Raw genomic sequence first — 21,230 nt, forward strand, 5'->3', positions numbered from 1 at the left:
GATCCGTGCAGCGCGCTGGGAACTGAAAGCCATTTTCTTCTCGTGAAAGAATTTTTATCAGAGTAAGTAACGAACTAATAGCCCGGGCCGGGGTTGGCGGGGGAAGGGCGGTGGATCGAGTGGGAAATACCAAGGCCCGAATTACCTGTAGATTGGCTCAATAATCCGTCGCCCCAAATCTCTTGCCTGGCCAGTTATAATTGTTTCCCAATTGCCTGCTCTTAGCCCCTGCCTCCAACTGCATCCTCTACCCCCCGACCCTACCCACTCCGCCGACCTCTACACCGCATGTCGGCTCACGGGCAAGGCCCCTCGTTCTCTCCGCTCTGACCACTCTGCTGTTCTTGGCACACAGCCAAGCGCACGTACCTGCCCCCTGGGTCTTTGCACTACATGTCTTTTCCTTCCTGAAAAGCTCTTCCCCCAGATACCAGCATGGACCAATCCCTCACTTTGCCCTGCCTTTCTTCAATGTCATTTGTCAGAGCGGCCTTTCCGGATGACCTGCATCTAACAGAAACCCCACTCTCTCCTCGCTGTTCCCCTAACTGCTTCAGTTTTCAACGTAGTACTTTTTCATCCTTTGACATTTTTTATGGGTTTGTCCATGTTCCTCCATTAGTAATTTCACCAGAGCAGGGTTTTGTTCACTGGTATAAACCCCAGCACTTAGTACATAATAGGCGCTCGTTAGTTGTTTAATGCATGGTTATTCATAACTTCACTTTTGAATTCCAGAATAATGAAACTTCTATTGCCTGCGGTTTTCTTTGGTACTAAAATTCCCTTGCGGTTAGAAGCTGAACGATGCACCCTTTGCTGTCACTTAGGAATTTAGAATCTTGGGCAGATTGTGCTTTTTCTTCAGTTTGCTTATTTGAACCTGAAGATCCACAACACTTGACCTGTAGTTTATTCATTTAAATCATCAGATATTACTTGACGCATGTTGCATGCCAGCCATTGTGCAGGCCCTGAAGGCCGCTGGGCCCTGAAGGCTGCCCTAAGGGGACCAAGGCACAGCCAAAGTAATTCTGGGCGTGAATAAGATGGACGTGTAACATTTGCTGGTGATTTCTTTTAAGAAAATGGTAACATAGTAGTAAAACAAGATTTATTTAAAATAGTTAAAAAGAAGCCTGCTGCTTCTTCTTTTCCCCCAAAAGTTATAAGTGCTTGTTTAAATATGCCAGTTCGGTACGTATTAGTTTACACAATATTTCACTTAAATTCAAACTGGCTTGTCATTCTGATGATCAGCAGTTACTTAAGAGTTTTAAGTGCTGAGGATTTAAAGCATTTGATAGGACTTTTGGTTAAGTAATTACTAAGAACTCTTCCATAACTACCGTTCTGAGATCTATGACCCCCTCCAACTTGATATATGGTCTCATGTCTGTGACTAAACTAGATGACACTTTGGTTCCTGAAAATAATGGTACTTCTACAAATCCTTATCTGAAACCCTTGGTCCAGGTGTGTTTTGGCATTCAGAGCTTTTGGATTTTAGAAAGGAAATGCAGCATAAATCCTGTCTAGTATGTAATGCTCTCAGGAGAATTTGGGGGCAACACTTTATAACAGAACATATTTCTGCAGTGAAATGTATAAATAGGCACCACACTATGTTAAAAACACTAAATAGCTCATGCCAGTTTAGGTCTAGACAGGGGGCTACGAATCTACCAAAAACCAAACAAATGAAAACAAAATAAACCTCAGTTTTCAGTGCTTTGGGATTTTGGAATTGCAGACCAGGAACACCATTTATCAAGGACCACTGGGGTGGGGGACTCTGCCGAATGCTTTTTGTCCGATTTACTCCTCACAACAGCCTGTGAATCAGGTGTTTTCAGGTCATGAATCAAAGGTTCAGAGAGGTGTCTAGCGCAGAGCTCTGTGGCTCTAAAAACCTCACTTTCTTCGCCACACTAAGCAGTATGTGAAGGCGTCGCCTTTGCTCAGATCCAGGCACTTTCAGCAATCTGCTCCCAGCCACCACCACTGCTCACTCAAACCACTGCAGCAGCCTCTGCTTGGTCTCCTGACTTCTGCGCGTGCTCCGTTCCTCTTTCCATACTCAGTTCCCATACTCTGTTCTCTATATAGCATCAGAGTGATCATTTAAAACATCAGTCCAATCTCATTACCTTTCAGCTTAGAAACGTCCAATAGTTTCCTATTGCAATTGGAATAACATCCACAGCCCTACCATGGCCTACAAGGGCAACATGCCATGGCGCCTGCCCACCTCTGACTCATTTCTTACCCTTACCCCTTGTTCACTGGGCAGCAGTCCCCTTGGCCTTTTTGTTATCCCTCCAAAGTCCATCCTGGTTCCTGCCTGAGGGTTTCCTCTGTCTGAGATACTCCTCCCTCATATCTTGGTATGATGGGGTTTCTTATCATTCAGGCTTGATTTAAATATTGCCTCCTAAGTGGGGTCTTCCTTGACTACCATATCTAAAACCACTTCCCTCATATTTCTGCCCCCACCTACCAACTCACTCTCTATCCCATACCCTTGCTTAATTTTATCATAGCACTTACAGCCATCTGGTCATCATAATATCCACTCCTATTATTTGTTTTTGCACATGATCATTTTTCTTCCCTCAGTGGAATGTAGGCAGGGACTTTTTCTATCTTGTTCATGTCTGTATACTCAGTGTCAGAACAATGCCTGAGAGTTGATAAGCATTTGCTGAATGAACGAAGAAAGAATGCACAGAAAACAGCAGGCAAAGAAAAAGGAGATGTGGAGGCTTAAAGGAGGATTTAATTTTAATAAATTATTGTCTCATTCAATTGTACACCATCCAAGTGTTTGTCACTTACTACTTGCCACCGATTGTTGATGATACAAAAATGAGTAAGGCATAGAACTTGTTCCCCGAAGAGCTCACTGACTACTTTAAAAAGTAGTCAGGGCTGTGATAGGAGTTGGACGAGGTGAAGTGGTAGAGTTACTAGCTGCCCCTTAGCATCAAAGAAGGTTGTGTTGATCCTCACACATGACAGAATTGCTTGGTAGAGAGAAGATGCAGATATTGCATTCCAGGCAGAGAGAAGAGCATGTGACAAATCATGGCGGCAAGGGTGATCTGGAGATATTTTGATATTCATTCATTCATTATTGAGCCCTTATAAGCCTGATCCCTTCCCTCTTGTAGGTCATGATCTCTTTAGGAAGACCTTTGAATAAGCAGTTGCAATAATGGTGACAAGGGCTGTGATAGTGCACCAAACCAGGACCTCTTCTGGGGTGTCTGGGAAGTGACAGTTGAGCCAAGATCTATAAGAAATAGTAGTTCAACAGGCAAAGGAAGCAGAGGGGTTAAATCGAGCATTTCATGAGGGAGCATGTTAGACAGAAGCAGTTGGGAGTCAGGAAACAGCCAGTGTTGGAAGTTTACTTTTGAGAACAATTGTTATGTAGGTGGAATTTAAAGCCACAAACCTAGAGGTGATGACCAAGGTAGTAAATGTAAATAGATCAGAGAGAAGATGTGGGCCTTGGGACACACAATATTTAGAAGGAAAAGAAGATGAAGAAGAACCAGGAAAGGGACAGAGAAGGAGCCACTTGTCAAAAAGGAGGAAAACCAGGAGAGTATGGTGTCTTAGAAGTCCAAGGCAAGAAAGGGACAGGAGGGAGGAGAGAATTAGCAGCCATGTCAAATGCTTGTTGAAGGTCAGATGGACAAGGACAGAACTAACTATTAGTTTTAGAGATGGGGAAGCCATTGGTGACTTGTGGGGACTGCATAATTGGATTGGTGTTTTAAAAGATTACAGTGTGGCTATTAAATTTTTAGAAAGGAAAATGACAAGTGTTGGTGATGATGTGGAGAAATTGGAACCTTTGTGCATTTCTGGTAGAAGAATAATATGGTACAGCCACTGTGGAAAACTATTTGATGGTTCCTCAAATTGTTAAATGTAGAATTATAGTATGATTCAGCAATTCCACTTCTAAGTATATACCTAAAATATTTGAAAGTAGGGACTTAAATAAGATATATGTACACCAATGTAAATTATTCACAATGTACATAATTCATAGCAACATTTTTCACAATAGCCAAAAAGTTGAAATAATGCAGTTTCCATCAACAGATGAATGGATAAACAAAATGTGGTACTGTATATACATGTAGTGGAATGTTATCTAGCCTTCAAAAGGAAGGAAATTCTGATACATGCTACAACATGGTTGAACCTTGAAGACATGCTAAGTGAAATAATCAGGCACAAAAGGACAAAAGTTGTATGATTCCACTTAAATGAAGTACCTAGAATAGGCAAATTCATAGAGATGGAAAGTATCATTGGTTACTAGAGACTGAGAAGACAGGGAATTGATAAATGATTGTTTAATGTGTACAGACTCTCTGAGAAGATGAAAAGAGCTCTGGTGATGGACGGCAATGATGGCTGCACAAGATTGTAAATGTGCTTAACACCTGTGAATTATACACTTAAAAATGGTTAAAAGGGTAACTTTCATGTTATGTGTATTTTACCATAATGAAAAAAATCACGATGGCAGCAGGGCTATGGCAATGAGGACCTGGTTCTAGGATTCTTGCAGCAGTCCAGGAGTGAGATGGTGATGGCTTGAACCAGGATGGTGGCTATAGACATCATTGAGAAGTTGAAGGATTTAGGGGTCAGGACTTAGTTGTGGATTAGTAATTAAGGAAAGGACATGTCAACGATGCCTCCCAGATTAATGACTTTCAGACACAGATGGATGATGGAGTCACTTTCTGCAAAAAGAAACTCTAAACCAACTTAAGGGATGATCATAAATGCAGTGTTAAGTCTTTTGAATTTTAAGTCCTTTGAAGACATCCAAGTGGGAGATCTGAAACTCAGAGAAAAGTTCATAAGTGATTCGTAAAGTTTAGACTTAATGACTAGATAGATGGTCATCGAAATCATGGACATGAAAAAATCATGAGGAGAAAGGGTAGAGTGAAGTGAATAGGGTCTTTGGACCAGGCCTTGGGGAACTCTAGCATTTCGTGCGTGTGAAGATTAAAAAGTCTTAGGAAGAAAGCATGACCCTGGAAGAAGAAAAATCAAAAGAGCTTTCCGACAAGAAATGAGAGGTCAACAGGGTCTGCTTTCTGTCTCTATGGATTTACCTATCCTGAATGTTTCATATAAATGGAATCATACAAAGGTGACCTTTTGTGTCTAACCTCTTTAATTCAGCATGTTTTTGAGGTTTATCCATGTTGTAGGATGTTTCTACACTTCATTTCAATAAGATTCCATGTGAGAATATACCATATTTTGTTTACTATTCATCGGTTGATGGACATTCGGTTTGTTTCCACTTTTTGGCTATTGTGAATAGTGCTGCTGTGAACATTCCTATACAAGTATTCGTTTGAGAACCTATTTTTCAATTCTTTGGGTATAGGCCTAGGAGTAGACTTGTGGGATTATATGGTTATTCTAAGCATAATTTTTTAAAGAACCATCAAGTTCTTTTCTGCAGAGGCTGTACTGTCTGCAGTCCCATCAGCAATGTAATAGGGTTACAATTTTTCTACATCCTCATCAACACTTTTGTTTTCTGAATTATTATTATTACTATTATTGCCATTCTAGCGGGTGTGAAATAGTATCTAGTTGTGGTTGTGATTTGCATTTCTTTAATGGCTAATCATGTTGGACATCTTTTCATGTCCATCTGCACATCTTCTTTAGAGAAATATCTATTTCAGTCCTTTGCTTATTTTTTAATTGGGTTGTCATTTTGTTGCTGAGTTATAGTTCTAAGAGTTTATATTTTCTGGATACTAGACCTGTATCATATATATGATTTATAAATATCCCATTCTGTAGATTGTCTTTTTCATTTTCTTTATAGTGTCCTTTGGTACATAAATATTTTTAATTTTGATGAAGCCTAATTTATCTGTTTTTTTTTTGTTGTTGTTGTTGTTATTGCTTGTGTTTTGCTGTCATAGCAAAGATTCCATTGCCAAATTCAAGGTTATGAAAATTTACCCTTATGGTGTCTTTTAAGAGTTTTATAGTTTTGGCTCTTATATTTAGATCTATATCCTTTAGATTTTGTTTATAATTTAAAACCTTGCTACTCTCTTGGTCCAGTGAGACTCATAAACTGGGGTCATAATTTACCCAGGTAAATTGTCCTGAAATTGACTTCTGCAAATTTCAGAGGGAAAATTTTTGGAATTTCATAAGCAAATCTATTTTTGTATAGCTAAATCCTTCATAGTTTCATGAATTTCGTGATTTCATATATATGTATGTGTGTATATATGTTTATGTATATATATATATACATGTACATGTATACTCAGCCTTTTCCCTCTCAACATAATTCTACTCCTGCAGCCTTTTTACCTCCTCAAGCAAGTGGACATACTGGCAATTAACACTCAGTGGAAGCAGAGAGCAGAATTAAAGAGAAAGACCCCTTCTTTTTTTGGCCAGTTGAGTTTTGAAAGTAGAAACTTTTGGAGAAATTAGCTTGATTGTGCAGTCCATGAAAGAGGGAGAAAGACTTAAAGAAAGTTTTCTCTGGATCTGTGTATGTCCGAGACAAATCATATAAAGGAAATTCTGCTTACCCCATGTTGTCTCCTAAACTGGGTTGGGAAAATCAGATTAAATATGTTCTGTGTGTGTTGCTTCTTTCAAACATCACTTCTGTTGTAGATTACTGGAGAAAGAAATGGCTGACGATCTTTCATCAGGTTTCTTCTTAGAAGAACTTAATAAATACCGTCAGAAGAACAATGTAGAAATTGAGTATCGTGAACTGTCTAAGAGAGGACCTCCACATGACTTAAGGTAAGATGCTGTTTAAAAAAGGGTATACCCCTATAAAATAAACTAGTTTATAAACTAGGACAATGGCAACTCTGGCACAATTTTGAAGTCAATACTTCAGCTCGAGAGTGAAGTTGCCACAGAGTTCTGTGAGAGTCCTCTTGGCATAAAATATTAACTTCAGAGGACTCTAGAGAAAAAAGAAGGTATAAGCCTTTCTATGCTTCAAGATGATATGTTGTTAAGCTGTTTGGAGGTGACTGCTTAAATTCTGTATTGAACATAGGTTAAAACCTTGAAAGGCAGTCATAAGAGGCAGTGGTGATGGAAATACTTGTCCCTAGATAATGCATGAGTTTAATAATATTTTGTGAATATTTTCTTTGTAATCAGGTTTACCTTTCAAGTTGTAATAGGTGAGAGAGAATTTCCAGAAGCTGAAGGTAAATCAAAGAAGGGAGCAAAAAATGCTGCAGCCAAATTAGCTGTCGAAATACTTAATAAAGAAAAAGAGGTAAGTAATTGCCATTTTTGCTCCCTACTGAAAGAGGACTCACAAATATATTTTATATTTTACTCTATGAGAAAATATCCATGTACAGGATAAAGCCATTGCAAGTTCCTTTATACTCAGAAGTTTAGTTGAAACTATTTTCCTGTCTCTATTTCTGCAGAACCCTGAATGAGAGGTATGCCTAGGAAATAGTGGACAAATTGGAAAATACCTTAGATTGCTGATGGCAGTGATATATTCTAAAGTTGAAGAAACATTGAAAAGAAACAGTGATAAATGAGCTGACGTGCTGACAATAGTTCTTCTCTCTTATTGAGGGAATACAGTGGAAAAGGGCAAAGAGATGAAGGTGATTTGTGAGGAGAATAATGTATATGGAGGGCAGATGATAGAGAACAGACATGCATGTAATTGGTATTCCTGATGATGAGAACAGAGTAACTAGTACAGAAAAAGCTATCTGAAGAGATTTCAGTAGAAAATGTTTCTGAAGTAAATAAAGACCTGGCTGAAGATGAAAACAACTCAACAGATAACAGAAAAATGCAGAACCACCAAGAGCAACTTCAGTTATTGTGAAAGTACTAAGTTCCAGTGATGAAGAAAGAATCCTTGAGCATCTAGGCAGAAGAAATTATATAAAATGTAAAAATGAAAAAAAGGGGCTTTTTGTTAGTATAATTTACTTGTTCCCACTCTCTCCTTCCTGTAAGTCTTTCCTTTTTCTATAGCAACTCAGAGCTCCTTTCTATTTGCTAGATTAGACGCCACTGGATTTGAATTGATTTTTGCTCAAATAAACTCTTAAAATTAAAAAAAAATGAAAAAAGTATCATGCTGGCCACAGCAACATTAAAAACCAGGAGATAGGGGAACAGTGGCTGTAAAATGAGATAAGTCATTTACATGTGGAACAAAAGATGATTATTCTTAGATATTGAAACTTTTGGAAAAATTTAGCTTTTAAGATACTTTCCTGAAAAATATTACTTGAAGATGTCACCCTTCTAGCCACAACTGAAAAAGTAATCAGGGAAAAAATCACAAACTCATACATTGTTAATTAGCTAGAAAACCAAGTCAAGAAGTTAGAACACTAGAAAGAAATTAATAACAAAGGCAGAAATTAATGTAGAAGAAAATAAAGAAATAATAAAGTAGATCAATAAAACCCAGTTATTTGTTCAACAAGATTGATAAAGTTGAAAAACTTTAGACAGGATTTTGTCAGATTAAGAATAAAAGAAGGTGCAGATAACAATGGAAGGAATGATATGATTATATTCATCTTTCCCATTAAATTGTCATCTAGGATATAGCTTTAGTTCAATATTCATTATCTTACTTTTTTTTTTGAAACTTACAAAGGGTACAGTAGCAAGCTAGAAAGTTTTACATAGTATTTTGCATGGAAAAACAGAAAATCGACTTTTGTTTTTCCTTATGAAACTGTAAAAGGAAAATGAGTGATTCCTGTTGCTTGAATTTATTCTTGTGGATTTTTTCTGATAGAGGAAGGTATATACTTATATGTTGATTCAAAGTAATATAACAGGGAAATACATAAAATCTAAGTTGTCTTTCAAATGACTCATTTAGTAATTTTATCAGAAAAATAAGAGTTAAATCTTTGTTGTCATTTACATTAAACAAATTTTTTTTCTTTGTAGGAAGTTAGTTCTTTATCACTGTCGACAAAAGATACTTCAGATTTATCCATTGGGAATTACATAGGCCTTGTTAATAGGATTGCCCAGAAGGCAAAAGTACCTGTAAATTATCAGCAACTGGGATTAGGCGAACCCGGAAGGTGAGATGTACTTCAGCTTTTCATTCTGTGTCATTGTATCTAAGTAATAGAATGGGCTTATTTTCATGTCTAATTGTCTGGAAATATTTGTCTTTTTTGTCCATTCTGCATGGAAGGTTTTATATGACTTATAAGCAATTGGCCATCTTCGTAATTAAAATATTAAAATGCTTCATTGTTGAAAACTTGGAATCCGTATACCATAATTAATGAAATCTGGGTAATTCTTTGTTTCTGAAGTATAGCTGGATGGTTTAATTTGCAGGAAACCTATGAGGTGCCCTGCATGAGGGATGCAGAGATCTTCCCACTCCTGAGGTCACAGTGGGAGTGGCCGTGTAAGGATGGCTCTGCCACACATGTAGAATGACTCTGTTTCCACCGTTGTGAGATTATAGAGCTGTCTGTCCAGGTGTTTGCCTTTCAAATTTGATTAAATGATGTCACTCTTCAGACAAATACCATGTGTTAGAATGAATAGGTTTTCACCGTAGACTGTGAAGAGACCAGGATTTGAGGAATCTAATGCAGGGGACAGACAGGAGTGTCAGAGTAATTGAGAATATCACCAGTCAGATAAGATTTGGAAGTGAGGATAAAGAATGGATTGGACTGAGAAAAACAGAAAACAAATGAGCGTGAGAGAGATTATTTCTCAGCTACAACCAACAAGTTAAATGAGGGAGAAGAAAAAAATTTAAGTGTAAATAGTCCAAACAACCCCTTTAGAACACTATCCTCTGAATTGACTGAGCTATTTACATTTGACTTTATTCTGGTGGCTTTTAGGCCAGAACTGGGAGAGAAAAATGTGATAGTATTCCTTGGAACGAAATAGTCTAAAGTGAATTCTGTGGGTCAGTCTCAATAAATGAAGAGGCTGTTTTATTTTCCCATAGTTCACCTGTTTGGTTCTTGTGAATTTAGTGCTCTCACATTAGATTCCTAAAAGAGAGAAGTATTAAAATGTGCTTGGGAAAAAGAGAAGCTATAGGAATGATGGAAGTCACTCAGCTCAGCTCCCTAATTCTCCATTTAGGCCCTGGAGGAGAAGACAGCTGGTTGGTTGTGTTTCCCTCTATGGCAAATATTCCAAAATACTGGAATAATTTTGTAGCAATATATAGTAACTCCATGATACTTTGTCCATTGCTTTGCCACCTTTAAGATAGTTCTTATATAATTGTCCAAGTATCCTTGCTTAACTGCAAATGTTCTTGCATTTGTTATGAGGAGGGTGTGGACTTGAGCGTGGGGGTTTTGTATTGTGTGGATTTTCTTAGGATTTTGTACACAGAAGCAGGGGACAGAGAATTCTGAAGTTAGAGAATTTACAGTTTCATAAGGAAAATCCATGCTTCACCTGTTCCCTACAAAACACTGTCAGTTCATTATTTCTCCTGTAGAAACCTTACTTTCTTTACTGGATTTTTCTTTCCCATTTAAGCATCTCTGAAAAATTCACCGGATTATCTCTTTTCTATCTCTACCTTCATATCTTTTGACCTTTGGGGAATTTTTAAAAATCACCACTTAATGCCTTTATGCCAGATCTTTGAATGAAGCAACAAGGAATTAGAAGTTGCCTGAAAAATGCAAGCTGAGATGTCAGCCAGTGCTGGTTATTCTGACAAAATTGGTCAGCCATCTTATCAAAAATTTAAATTATACAAGATATGAAATATAAATCTATCTATTAAATTAATGTTACTTAAAGACTTTGTCGATATGTAGTTTTTTAAAGTCATAGACTTACTACTTTTTGGTATTTAGGTAAATGCTCTCCATCATTTCTCCTAGATTTTCTTATACATGCATAATTGGACAGAAAAAATACAAAGTTGCTGTTGGTTCTACCACGCAGATAGCAAGACAACTGGCTGCTAAACTCGCATATGAACAGATACTATCAGAAAAAACCTCAGTGGTATGCACTGCTTTTGGATTTTTTTGCATTTTAAAATCCTCTCTGAAGTTGATTTGAGAATTGACTGTGTTCACATGATTTTAAGACAGCCATTCACATAGCAAAAGGATTCCTCGATTCTGTGTCCCACCAGTGAGGCATGTATTAATCTCATGTTTGTTTATGGCTGTGAATTTGGTAAATGTGGGGAAATAAATGTGGTAGGTAGTACATAGAGACTGAGCCACTATGAAGAAGTTATTTAGTTGTACTTAAACCACCTGAGGGGCTTTCTTTCTTTCCAAAGGATGACTTAGCTTCTCTTGGTTCTTCCTCTGCTGCGTCCAGTGACTATGGAAGTAACTCTTCAATGACAAACATGTGGTAAGTATATACAAACAACTGTGATATTTAAGAAATTCAAATTGCTTCCTGAAAGAGCAAGTTTTCTATGAAATTGTTTAAAGTTTAAAGAGAATTTAGAGAAATTACTGATCAATAAAAAATGGTCAGACTTCATAAACTAATAGTTATCCTCTTTTCTTTTAGTGATTCTGAGTCACCATGTGAAAATGGCTTTTTAGCAAATGGCTCAGAAAGAAATGATAACAGCGACAGTTTTAGCAATTTGTCTTCATCTTCTGTGGTATAGTATTCATCTCGGCTTCCCAGTTACTCTTATTTTCCTTTGTGCTTCCTCATTTAAAAATGACCTTCTATACCCACCATAATTTTTCGAGTTTTTATTTCATGGGCTCTTACTAAATAATAATATTTGGCGGCCCTTGACTCTCTCCTTTTATTGTTTACCCCCATCTCTCGCATGCAGAATTCTCCCACTTTTCACTCCCATCTTTCTCTCCCTGCTAACCTTCAAATTTTCATGTATTTCTGTGATCTTATCTTCTACCAATTGGACAGTACTTAAAAGGTAGACTAATATAGCTCTGCTTCTGTTTTTAGAAAGTCAGAACTAAATTTACAATTAAAACTAAACTTAAGAATCAGATAATTTTTGTAGAGCAAGAAACATATGAAAAGATGATTTAACTCATAGCAAACAGGAAAATGCAAATCAGAACAATAGTTAGATACTGGTTTAAACCCATCAGATTGGCAAAATTTGAGTCTGGTGATACTCAGTGTTGGCACAGCTATAGCTATTATACTCTCCTGGTGGAAATGTCAATCAGTACTGCCAAGGAGTTCCATTACTGGGACTGTCTCCTAGAGAAACATTCACATGTGTGTACAGAAAAACATGTATAAGAATATTCTTTGCAACACTATTTATAATAGGAAAAAATTAGAAAAGAATATTGCTCATTAGCAGAATGGCTAAATTAATCCATAGCTTAGTTACCATGCACTACAGAGGCTGACAGGTGATATGAGCTCAAGAAATCTTAGTCTGATATTTCCCACTCTGTATCAACATATTTAAATTGGTAAACACACACACACACACACACAATCAGAATAAAAGTGAATATGAATGAAGAATAGCTATGTGAAATTAATTTTTTGCTAAAAATTAAAATTAAATTATTAATTTGTGCTAAAAGTGAATATATCTGCATTGCCGTTTTTAACTGGTGATCTGATCAGAAACCCAAGAGACATTATTTTAAACTAGACCCTTGGGCTCCATATGTGTCTTACTAGCACTGTGAATAATTGGGATGCACACCGTGTTGAGATCTGCTGGCCAGAGGATCACCCAGGGAAGCCATATTCTGTACCTGGAAAATCAGTACTTCTGCAGAACATGCCCTATAATTGTCTTTTTTGTCCTTCCTGCCATATCTTTTCAATTGCTATAAGAGATGAGAACATTGACATAACCAGGTAAACTGAGAAGCAATGCTTGATGAGAATACAAAAATTGATGAGGCCATTAATCTTATGGACAAAGAAATGTGGTCAAAGAACCAGCTAAAAGTACAGAGGGAAGAATAACAAGAAAAAAACAATATGATTGATTTAATCATCCGAAATTCTTTTTCCATTCTCTTTTGTTACAGAGCAGTGTTAGAAAAAGTCTTGGGAAGATGAAAATGTGAGTATCATTATGCATTGAATGTATTTTGAAATGAAGTTATCTTTCAGACTTTGTCTGCCTTCTTTATTAAGTCTTCTGTATTTGTCAAGTATTGTACACCCTCATTTGGATGGAGTTTCAAAAGTAGAAAGCATGGTTAAGGACTATAAAAAGCTTGAAATCTTCAAATGAATAGTTTTAAAAATATAGAGAAATATTTGGATGTATGAACATACTACACCGTAGACGTAAAGGCCTATGGGAGTGTTGCTACAATAATTGGTTAAGGAAATGGACTTGGAGAGATGTTTCCAAGAGAAGATAAACAGGTAGGGTAGAAATGGTGTAATAATAACCTCGGTAAGAAGAAAGAAGGTCAAACATTATGTAAATTATGGTGAATTGGTTTCTTCCATTGAAGTGAAAAGCAAGAATGTAAATGTAGTCAGCGATGAAAGTGAGATGGCAGCAGGGACCATTTTGAGCTATGAGCATATTCTGAACAGTAGACAACGTGTTGAGGAAAGATGATTCTTGATGTGGGTGTTTGGGTGGAGACAAGAGAGGTCTGCATGTGAGATGATCAGGTCATCAGCTGTGATTATAGTGGCAGAGAGGAGGGATGAGGAGAATTTGTGGGACAGACTGCAAAGGAAGAGTAGATACGACTTGAGGGAATAGAGTTACAGTAACTGGATGAAGAAGCAAAGGAGAAAGGATTTGAAGATTGTTTTTTATGGATGGGATACAGATAATAATCATGGCACTGGTAGTGATAAGGAAGTTGAAATTTGAGGGCTTTGAGGGAAGATAGCAACTAGTTTTAGGTGGTGTTTGAACTTTTAATTGCAGGTGGCTTACCACCTGTAAAGAATAAAGCACAAAGGAAGAAAGACCAGGACAAGAGTACAAGGAGATAGATGTCCTGAGGTTCTAGAGTGAGAAAAGGAAATGAATGTATTAAGGCAAAAAAACCCAAAAAACAAAAAAAAACCAAAAACAAAAAATGGAAAGGAATGAAAAATTATTAGAGAACAGAAGGGAACCCTAAGCACATCATTTTTATAAAGAAAAAGATTAACACTTGCTATTCTTGTTTTAATAGTTGACTTAAAATATAAAATGCCTGGTACATAGCATAAAATCCAGTCTAAACAAGTTATATTTGATTTCAGTTTTATTTGAGCTTTACATTCTTCTCTTAAGTTTTAGAAATTTGGCACCTAATTTTAACTTGGTTGGAGCAGCAAGAAATGAGCACACTATGGACCACAGGTAAGAGGGAACCGTGAAACGGAATTTGCTCAAAGATGTGTTTGCGAATTTGCCAGAAGTTTCATAAGGGACTGTTGTACATCAGACAGGTTACATTATATTTCTACTTGAACAGTTTAGTTGTTTTAGCACAATTAGGCCCACAAAGGATCATTGTCACTTGGAAAAGTAAAGTTTATACAAATCTACATAGAATGTGGTAATGTAGATCTAGGTGATGCTTACATAGATTTCTGTGACATCTGTGGAAGTTTTAATAATGAAAGCAAATATTCTTATAAATCAGTAATTTTTTCTTCCCAAAAAGAGTACTTCCGAAGGCATCAGAATAGATCCACTTGAGTCTGTTTTGCATTTTCCAGCTTCATATCAGATTTCCCTTTGAAAAAGGATTGCTTTTATGTTAGATCATGCGTTTGGGTTTAAATAAAGTATCTAAAACGAAGATGGGCTATTTGCAACGGGGACATTGAATATAAGTTTTAAAAAACACAGTACGGAACCAATAGATATTGAATAAGTACCCAATATATAGCTGGCACTGCGCTGGGCATTGGATCTATAGTACGAGCAAATAGGACAGCTCCTGCATTCATAGACTTTTGTGGAGATAATTACATGACAAAGTCTGTAATTACAAACTGTGGTCAGAGGCCTGAAAGATGAGGCAGTACAGGGAAGTGGGGGACCCTGGGGCTCTGCAAACAAAGAGCATTTGGAAGGCGAAGATGCGACAGGTGATGGGAGTGTTCAGGGAGCAGAGAGAAGGTTGTGTGCATGGAGTGCAGCAAACAAGGGCACAGTGCTAGGAGAGGGAGGCAGGGGCCAAATCACATGGGTCCCTGTAAGCCATTTAAGGGCTTTCTGGTTTTTGCTGAATGCAAAGCTAGGCTATTTGGCAATTAGGCAGTAAAGAGACATAATCAGACCAAGTTTTTCTCCTACTGGTTGCTGGGCGGATCATGGATTGAAGTGGAGTTAGAGACGAAGTGGAGTGTCTGGTTAGCAAGGTCCCGCAAGAACCTGATGGAAGCTGGGACTGGTGTGACAATGTCAGGGATGGGAAAAGTGGGTGGATACCAGCAATTCGTTTTAGAAGTAGAATCGGCAGGGCTTTGTGATGGAAGGTGGAGTCTGAGGGAGAGAAGAAAACCAGGTAGTCACAAGCCTAGACAGGTTCAGAGCGCCTGCTCGTTTCTCATAACAGCTTGGTGGTAGCTGTAGAACACAATATGGTGCTTCGTTCTAAAGTTTCGTACTTGTAGTAAGACTCTTTGTCATGGCTATCGTACAGCCAGGAGTTGACTGTGCCTCCCAAGGGTGATCTGTTATGTTGGGAGGAGGAGGGTGAGGAACTACCCTTTGTGATTCAAGAGTTTCTGTGAAATGGGCCTTTCTTACTCAGAAGGGGAGAAGATCTTGTTTGTTATACAGTCCATGTCCATTTTACCAGTGACATTAAGGGAAAGTGGAAGGGGTGGGGGCCAGCTAGCATTGGACCTTAGAATAACAGTGGCATTTTTCTTTTTAAGGTTTCTCGAGAATTTTCTAGAGATAACATCAATTGGCTCAGGTGGATATGGCCAAGTGTTCAAAGCAAAACACAGAATTGATGGGGTGACTTATGTTATTAAACGTGTTAAATATGATAACGAGTAAGTAGTAACTGTTTTATTATTTTTTTAATGAGAAGGTATGTTGAGCCTGCACTATTTTTTATGTATCGCTCTTCCTCATTAGTGTATTATTTACTTTTTTTTACGGTCCTCCTTAAAAATGTTATTCTACCATCAGACACTTGGCTTACTCTGAAATGATCTCACTTTACCACAGTTATTTCAATAGAAAATGGATATACCGTTGACCATTCTTTTAAAGCTGTCTTGATGAAAACTGAAGTTATAGACTCATTTAGCTTAAGGTGACCTTTGAGATTTTCTAGTCTCATCTCCTTATTTTACAGATGAGGAGACTGAGATCCAAAGATGTAAACTGATTTTTCAAAGGTAAAGATAGTTGGGAATTGTTCTGGTGGTCTATTATTGCATAATATACCATCCCCAAAATGGCTTGAAAACAACAGGTTATTATTATCAGTCATGGCCTCGTGAGTTGGTTGTGTTCATCTGGGCCATTCTCACTTGGGGTTTGTCATGCATTTGCAATCAGGAGTCTTCTGAAGCCTTGATGAGGCTGGACATCTAAGATGGTTCTCTCACATGGCTAGCAGATGATGCTGGCTGTGGACTGGAAGTTCAGCTGGGACTGTTAACCAGAATGTCTTTATGTGGCCTCTTTATGTAGCCCTGGCTTCTTACAGCTTAGTGGCTGATTCCTAAGAAGGATTGTCCCCAGAGCAAATTGTCCCAAGGGGGGCTAGCAGCAAAGGCTACTTTTGACCTAGTCTTGGAAGTTCCACATTATATTGGTTAAACAAAGTCACTAAAGCCAGCTCAGATTCAAGGGAAGGGCAAATACACTCCATCTGTTAATCCGAGGAGTGGGTGTGTGTATGGGGAGGAAGGGATTGATTATGACCACCTTTGGACACTATGTACTATGTTAAAAAGGTGGAGATTTAGAACTCATTCTCTGGAATGCCAATCCACCCTGTCCCCACTGTAACTTATTGCTTGTCATATTTGTTTTATATATTATCTGCACCCTCCCCCCAGCCCACCCTTACTGGAAAATAGAACTTATTCAGGAATACACATAAGAAGGAAGTCTTAAATCACATGTTCATTAGTTTACCAGTCTTGTTTGTTGTTTCCTGGCAGTTGTTACTATGTGTAACTTGGACATACTGATCCTTCAAGGACTAGAGAAGGAGATGCAAAAAGGTATGGGCTAAGGAAAAGGACATGAGCAAAGGAGAAGCAGGCATGGAGTCCTAAGTACTCTTCATTTTAATGAGACAATCTGTCCTGTGGACAATGCCTTGCAGTTGAAATGCCTTCATACCTTCTTGGCATCAAAACAAAGCTTTTTTCTTTTTTACTGCTTTGCTTAACAGGAGTCATATATTGTTGTTTTTTCTATTCGATAGCAACTTTTTTAATGGAATACTTAATGGTGATCAGGGTGCAGTATTATGGGACACTTTTAGTAGCTTTGTAAATTGGTACAGCACAGTTAAAATATACTAGGAAATATTAATTTAGAGTTATGAAAATGTTTATATGTTTCGACCCATGGATTTCCTGTCTGGAAACCTAGCCTAAGGATATAAGCCAAATTACAGAAAAAAACTATACAAGAGTGTATGTATGTATGTGTATATATATATATATATATATATATACACACACACACACACACACACACACACACAAATATATATCACAGTGTCATTTATAACAGTGAAAAGTTAGAAAAAACAAATGTCTAGCAGTTAAGAAATGAGAAAAAAGTTAGAAAAAACAAATGTCTAGCAGTTAAGAAATGAGAAAGTATGTTTTGTTTTCTCCCTGATCAATGGTTATTTTGCAGTCATTAAAAATGAGGATTATATGCTGTACACATTTACACATGAAATAATATAATGCTGGAAGTTGCTTCAGAATAATCCAGGGGAAGATGAGAAAGTGGGTAAAAGTATAGATGAAACAAAATTGGTCAGGAGTTAACTGTTTCATCTGGGTAATGGCTACGTAGGGGTTCATTATATTATTTGCTCTAGTTTTTATACTTTTGAAAACTTACATTGAAAAGTTTTGCATGATGGTTATGCAGGTTGTAAAACAGCAAGGAAAATTGTAAAGATAATGTGAAAAAATAGGATAAAAATTATATACTATAGCTATAAATATATTAAAATATATACAAAGAAAGACGATAAGAAATAACCCAAAATAGTAACAGAATGTGTTAGGATAATCAATGTATGAGGATTGTTTTTTTGTTTTTTTTTTAATTTTTACAAATTTTATGTCATATAAAGAATTTTTCACATTAAAAATTGAAATCATACAATGTTTGCTTATCCTTTCTCATCCTTGAAATCTCAAATTTGTTTACTCCATTTAGCATAGAATTTTGTCTTAGCTCTTGGCCACACATCCCTGTAAAACTCCCACAATGTACAGCCAAGTCTCTGTTTTTCGGCATAGAGCCTATCCTTTGTGTATTTTTGCCACACATTGAAAATTCTGAACTAGGTTCTTTATGCTGCCTGGGTTACCTACCCTTGTTGCCTGAATGGGGTTTGTTTATAAAATCCAAAGTGACATCAACACAAGTCTAAACAAAGCATAATGTATAAATTGGGTACCAAAAATAGTCTCATTGGCATTTCAAAGACTACTACAAATGACTTATGTTTGAGATGATTTAAGTCATTGCTTTTTCTTTTATGCCGAGAGTGGAAACAGCTATGCTTTTTTCTGTATGTTCACTTTTTCCTTTTCAGGGCTCCTGGCTTTCATTCTAAAACTCAGAGTATGGGAACCATGGCGATTGTTTAATAAAGGAGTGTATATGTAGATAGTTGTCTCCTGTTACTTGAGGTATTTTGCTATTGTTATCAGGGATGTATACTGACCCTTTACATTCCCTGTTTTCCTTTAACTAGGAAGGTAGTGCGTGAAGTAAAAGCTTTGGCAGCGCTTTCTCATCCAAATATTGTTCGCTACTATAATTGTTGGGATGGAATTGATTATGCTTCTGAGGACAGCGATATTGGAAGGTAACTAAAAAGAAATTCTCATAGGCATAATAGGATGGAGGAAATTGTCATTGACTATACGTGGGCCACTGGATAAGGCCATTAATTAATACATTTAATAATCATAACCATAAACACTGTTTGAGACACTGTTATGATTCTATTCTGCAGTTAAGGAGACAATGAATAATCCTTGTGCCTCTCCTCTTTTCTTGTGCTTAGCTGTTTTCAAAATGTCAGGTTTAGCTTTCCTGACTCTGTTGTTTAATGTATAGCCTTGCCCATACGCCCCCACTTCAGTGTGGGCTGTAAATGCAGTCTTGCAAAGGAAGTTTGAACATACTGGAGATACCGCAACTGGAGATTCCCTCCTCAGCTTTCAGCACACTTCTCTCCCTCTCTCAGGCCCCCAATTGGTGGGATGCAGTCTAGGGGTCTCTTTCAAATGCAACTACATCATTTATGATGGGGTGGTGGGCAGTGAAAATAATTTTAAGAGCATGAGGTGTGGTGGGGCACCCGACCTTGTATCCCTCGTGTTTTGTCTCAGGTAAGCTACTGCCAAAGGACTGGAGAATTCTAAAGAGCTGGTGTCTCATTTTGAAGATCACCTAGCATTTCTTGGGAACTGTCTTCTCGCTGCAATCCTGAGGCCACAGTAGGCCTGTCATCCATCATCCCCTGACTCCAGCCCTGTCTCCACCCCATGTAACTGAGAACTTTATCATCAGTTTCAGGAGTTCTTTACCATCAGCGCACAGGACTTCTTTAGCTTTCAGAAAATTCTCAGCTACCTCTTTTTATTTTAGAGCCAGCTTATGTTCAATGAATGTAAATTAATATTGAGGCCAACTTAGTTTAAAAAAACAAACAAACGTGATTAGCAAAATCAGTCTTCCCAGTTAAATATCATAGCAATTTGCTGCTGCTTCTCTTAGAGTACGTATCCTTGTACCATGGTTTTAGGTTTGTTTTTCCTTTACCTCTCTCCTGTTATGCTCTCATCCCCATGACATCAGGGATAGTGTCTAACTCATTTTCTTATCTCTAGGTGCTTTTTCTGTGCCTTTCACAAAATAGATGCTCAGTAGATTGATGGTGAATTAAAATGTTTCGAAATTAGTTATGAAATAATGATATTTGGTTTCCTGCAATTCCATTGTATTAATGTTTTCATTCCTATCTATTAGCAAAGGCGAGAAAGGATCTTCAGCATTAAAGGACGGACAGGCTTATCTATCATTAATTAGCTAAAAAATGAAGCTGTGGATATCTGAGAACTTATGATTTAAATAAAAGATGGCTTATTACATTTTTATTCAAATTTATTATATTTAGATTTCTGTTTTGAGACATGTTTTGCTCTTAAGAAGAGAAGGTAAAATTTTTTCAAAATGTACGTTTTATAAGTTTGTTTTCATTGCTACTTGTCTGTGAATTTTAGATTCGAATCATGCACTAAGTGCCTTTTCATCCAAATGGAATTCTGTGAGAAAGGGACATTGGAACAATGGATTGACAACAGAAGAGACCAGAAAACGGACAAACATTTGTCTTTGGAATTATTTGAGCAAATAGCAAAAGGAGTGAATTTTATACATTTAAAAGGGTTAATTCATAGAGATCTTAAGGTAAGTGGAAAACGTGCTTCCTTAGGAATTGATAAATGTAATTTAGTAATTTTAGAATCTGTCTTCTCAACTTTTAGAGTTGGTTGACAGAATTGGTTGAAATTATATCTCTGCTTCCCTAAAGTTAGAGTGGATGTAGAACTTGCCTCACATACCATTCCATAGGACCGCTTAGAAGATCTCAGGGCTAGTAAACTGATGGAGACAGCGAGCTCTGCAGGAAGGAGCTCATTCACTTCTGGTTCTATCTTGCTGATAGCTATGCTCCAGTTGTACACAGTAATAACTTTCATACACTGAACATTTCAGTGCACATAATTATTGTGGCTGGCACAGTCAACTAGCTGCCCTGTCTCTGCTTCTGCTGCCATTCAGGCTTGTCCGAAAGGCAGAAGGGACTCTGGTGACTATGGCTTTGGGAACATGGGTTTTCCTACTCTTTCAGTCATTACTCTTGAGGGCAGTCGCAGCTACTAGGCCCAGAGTCTAGAATTTTCTTGGCATTTGGTTAGACATCTCTACCCCATGATTGGAAAATTGTAGTAATTCAAACCTTGGAACATACTTT

General features: G+C 37.5%; 1 protein-coding gene across 1 annotated transcript in view; it reads left to right on the plus strand.

Annotated features, from left to right (window-relative positions):
- The first annotated feature begins 6 nt into the window (after positions 1 to 6).
- The window catches only part of EIF2AK2 (eukaryotic translation initiation factor 2 alpha kinase 2), a 32,209-nt gene continuing 10,985 nt past the window's right edge, over positions 7 to 21,230 (plus strand). Inside the window, exons 1-12 of the mRNA XM_011361410.2 lie at positions 7 to 62; positions 6,706 to 6,840; positions 7,213 to 7,333; positions 9,004 to 9,143; positions 10,944 to 11,070; positions 11,357 to 11,433; positions 11,599 to 11,695; positions 13,074 to 13,108; positions 14,297 to 14,365; positions 15,898 to 16,020; positions 18,939 to 19,052; positions 20,476 to 20,662. Of these exons, the coding sequence (XP_011359712.1) occupies positions 6,722 to 6,840; positions 7,213 to 7,333; positions 9,004 to 9,143; positions 10,944 to 11,070; positions 11,357 to 11,433; positions 11,599 to 11,695; positions 13,074 to 13,108; positions 14,297 to 14,365; positions 15,898 to 16,020; positions 18,939 to 19,052; positions 20,476 to 20,662 (1,209 nt within the window). The 5' untranslated portion in view covers positions 7 to 62; positions 6,706 to 6,721. The remainder of the gene's footprint in view (positions 63 to 6,705; positions 6,841 to 7,212; positions 7,334 to 9,003; positions 9,144 to 10,943; positions 11,071 to 11,356; positions 11,434 to 11,598; positions 11,696 to 13,073; positions 13,109 to 14,296; positions 14,366 to 15,897; positions 16,021 to 18,938; positions 19,053 to 20,475; positions 20,663 to 21,230) is intronic.

This window comes from Pteropus vampyrus, unplaced genomic scaffold (genome assembly GCF_000151845.1).
Source record: "Pteropus vampyrus isolate Shadow unplaced genomic scaffold, Pvam_2.0 Scaffold66, whole genome shotgun sequence".
NCBI lineage: Eukaryota > Metazoa > Chordata > Mammalia > Chiroptera > Pteropodidae > Pteropus > Pteropus vampyrus.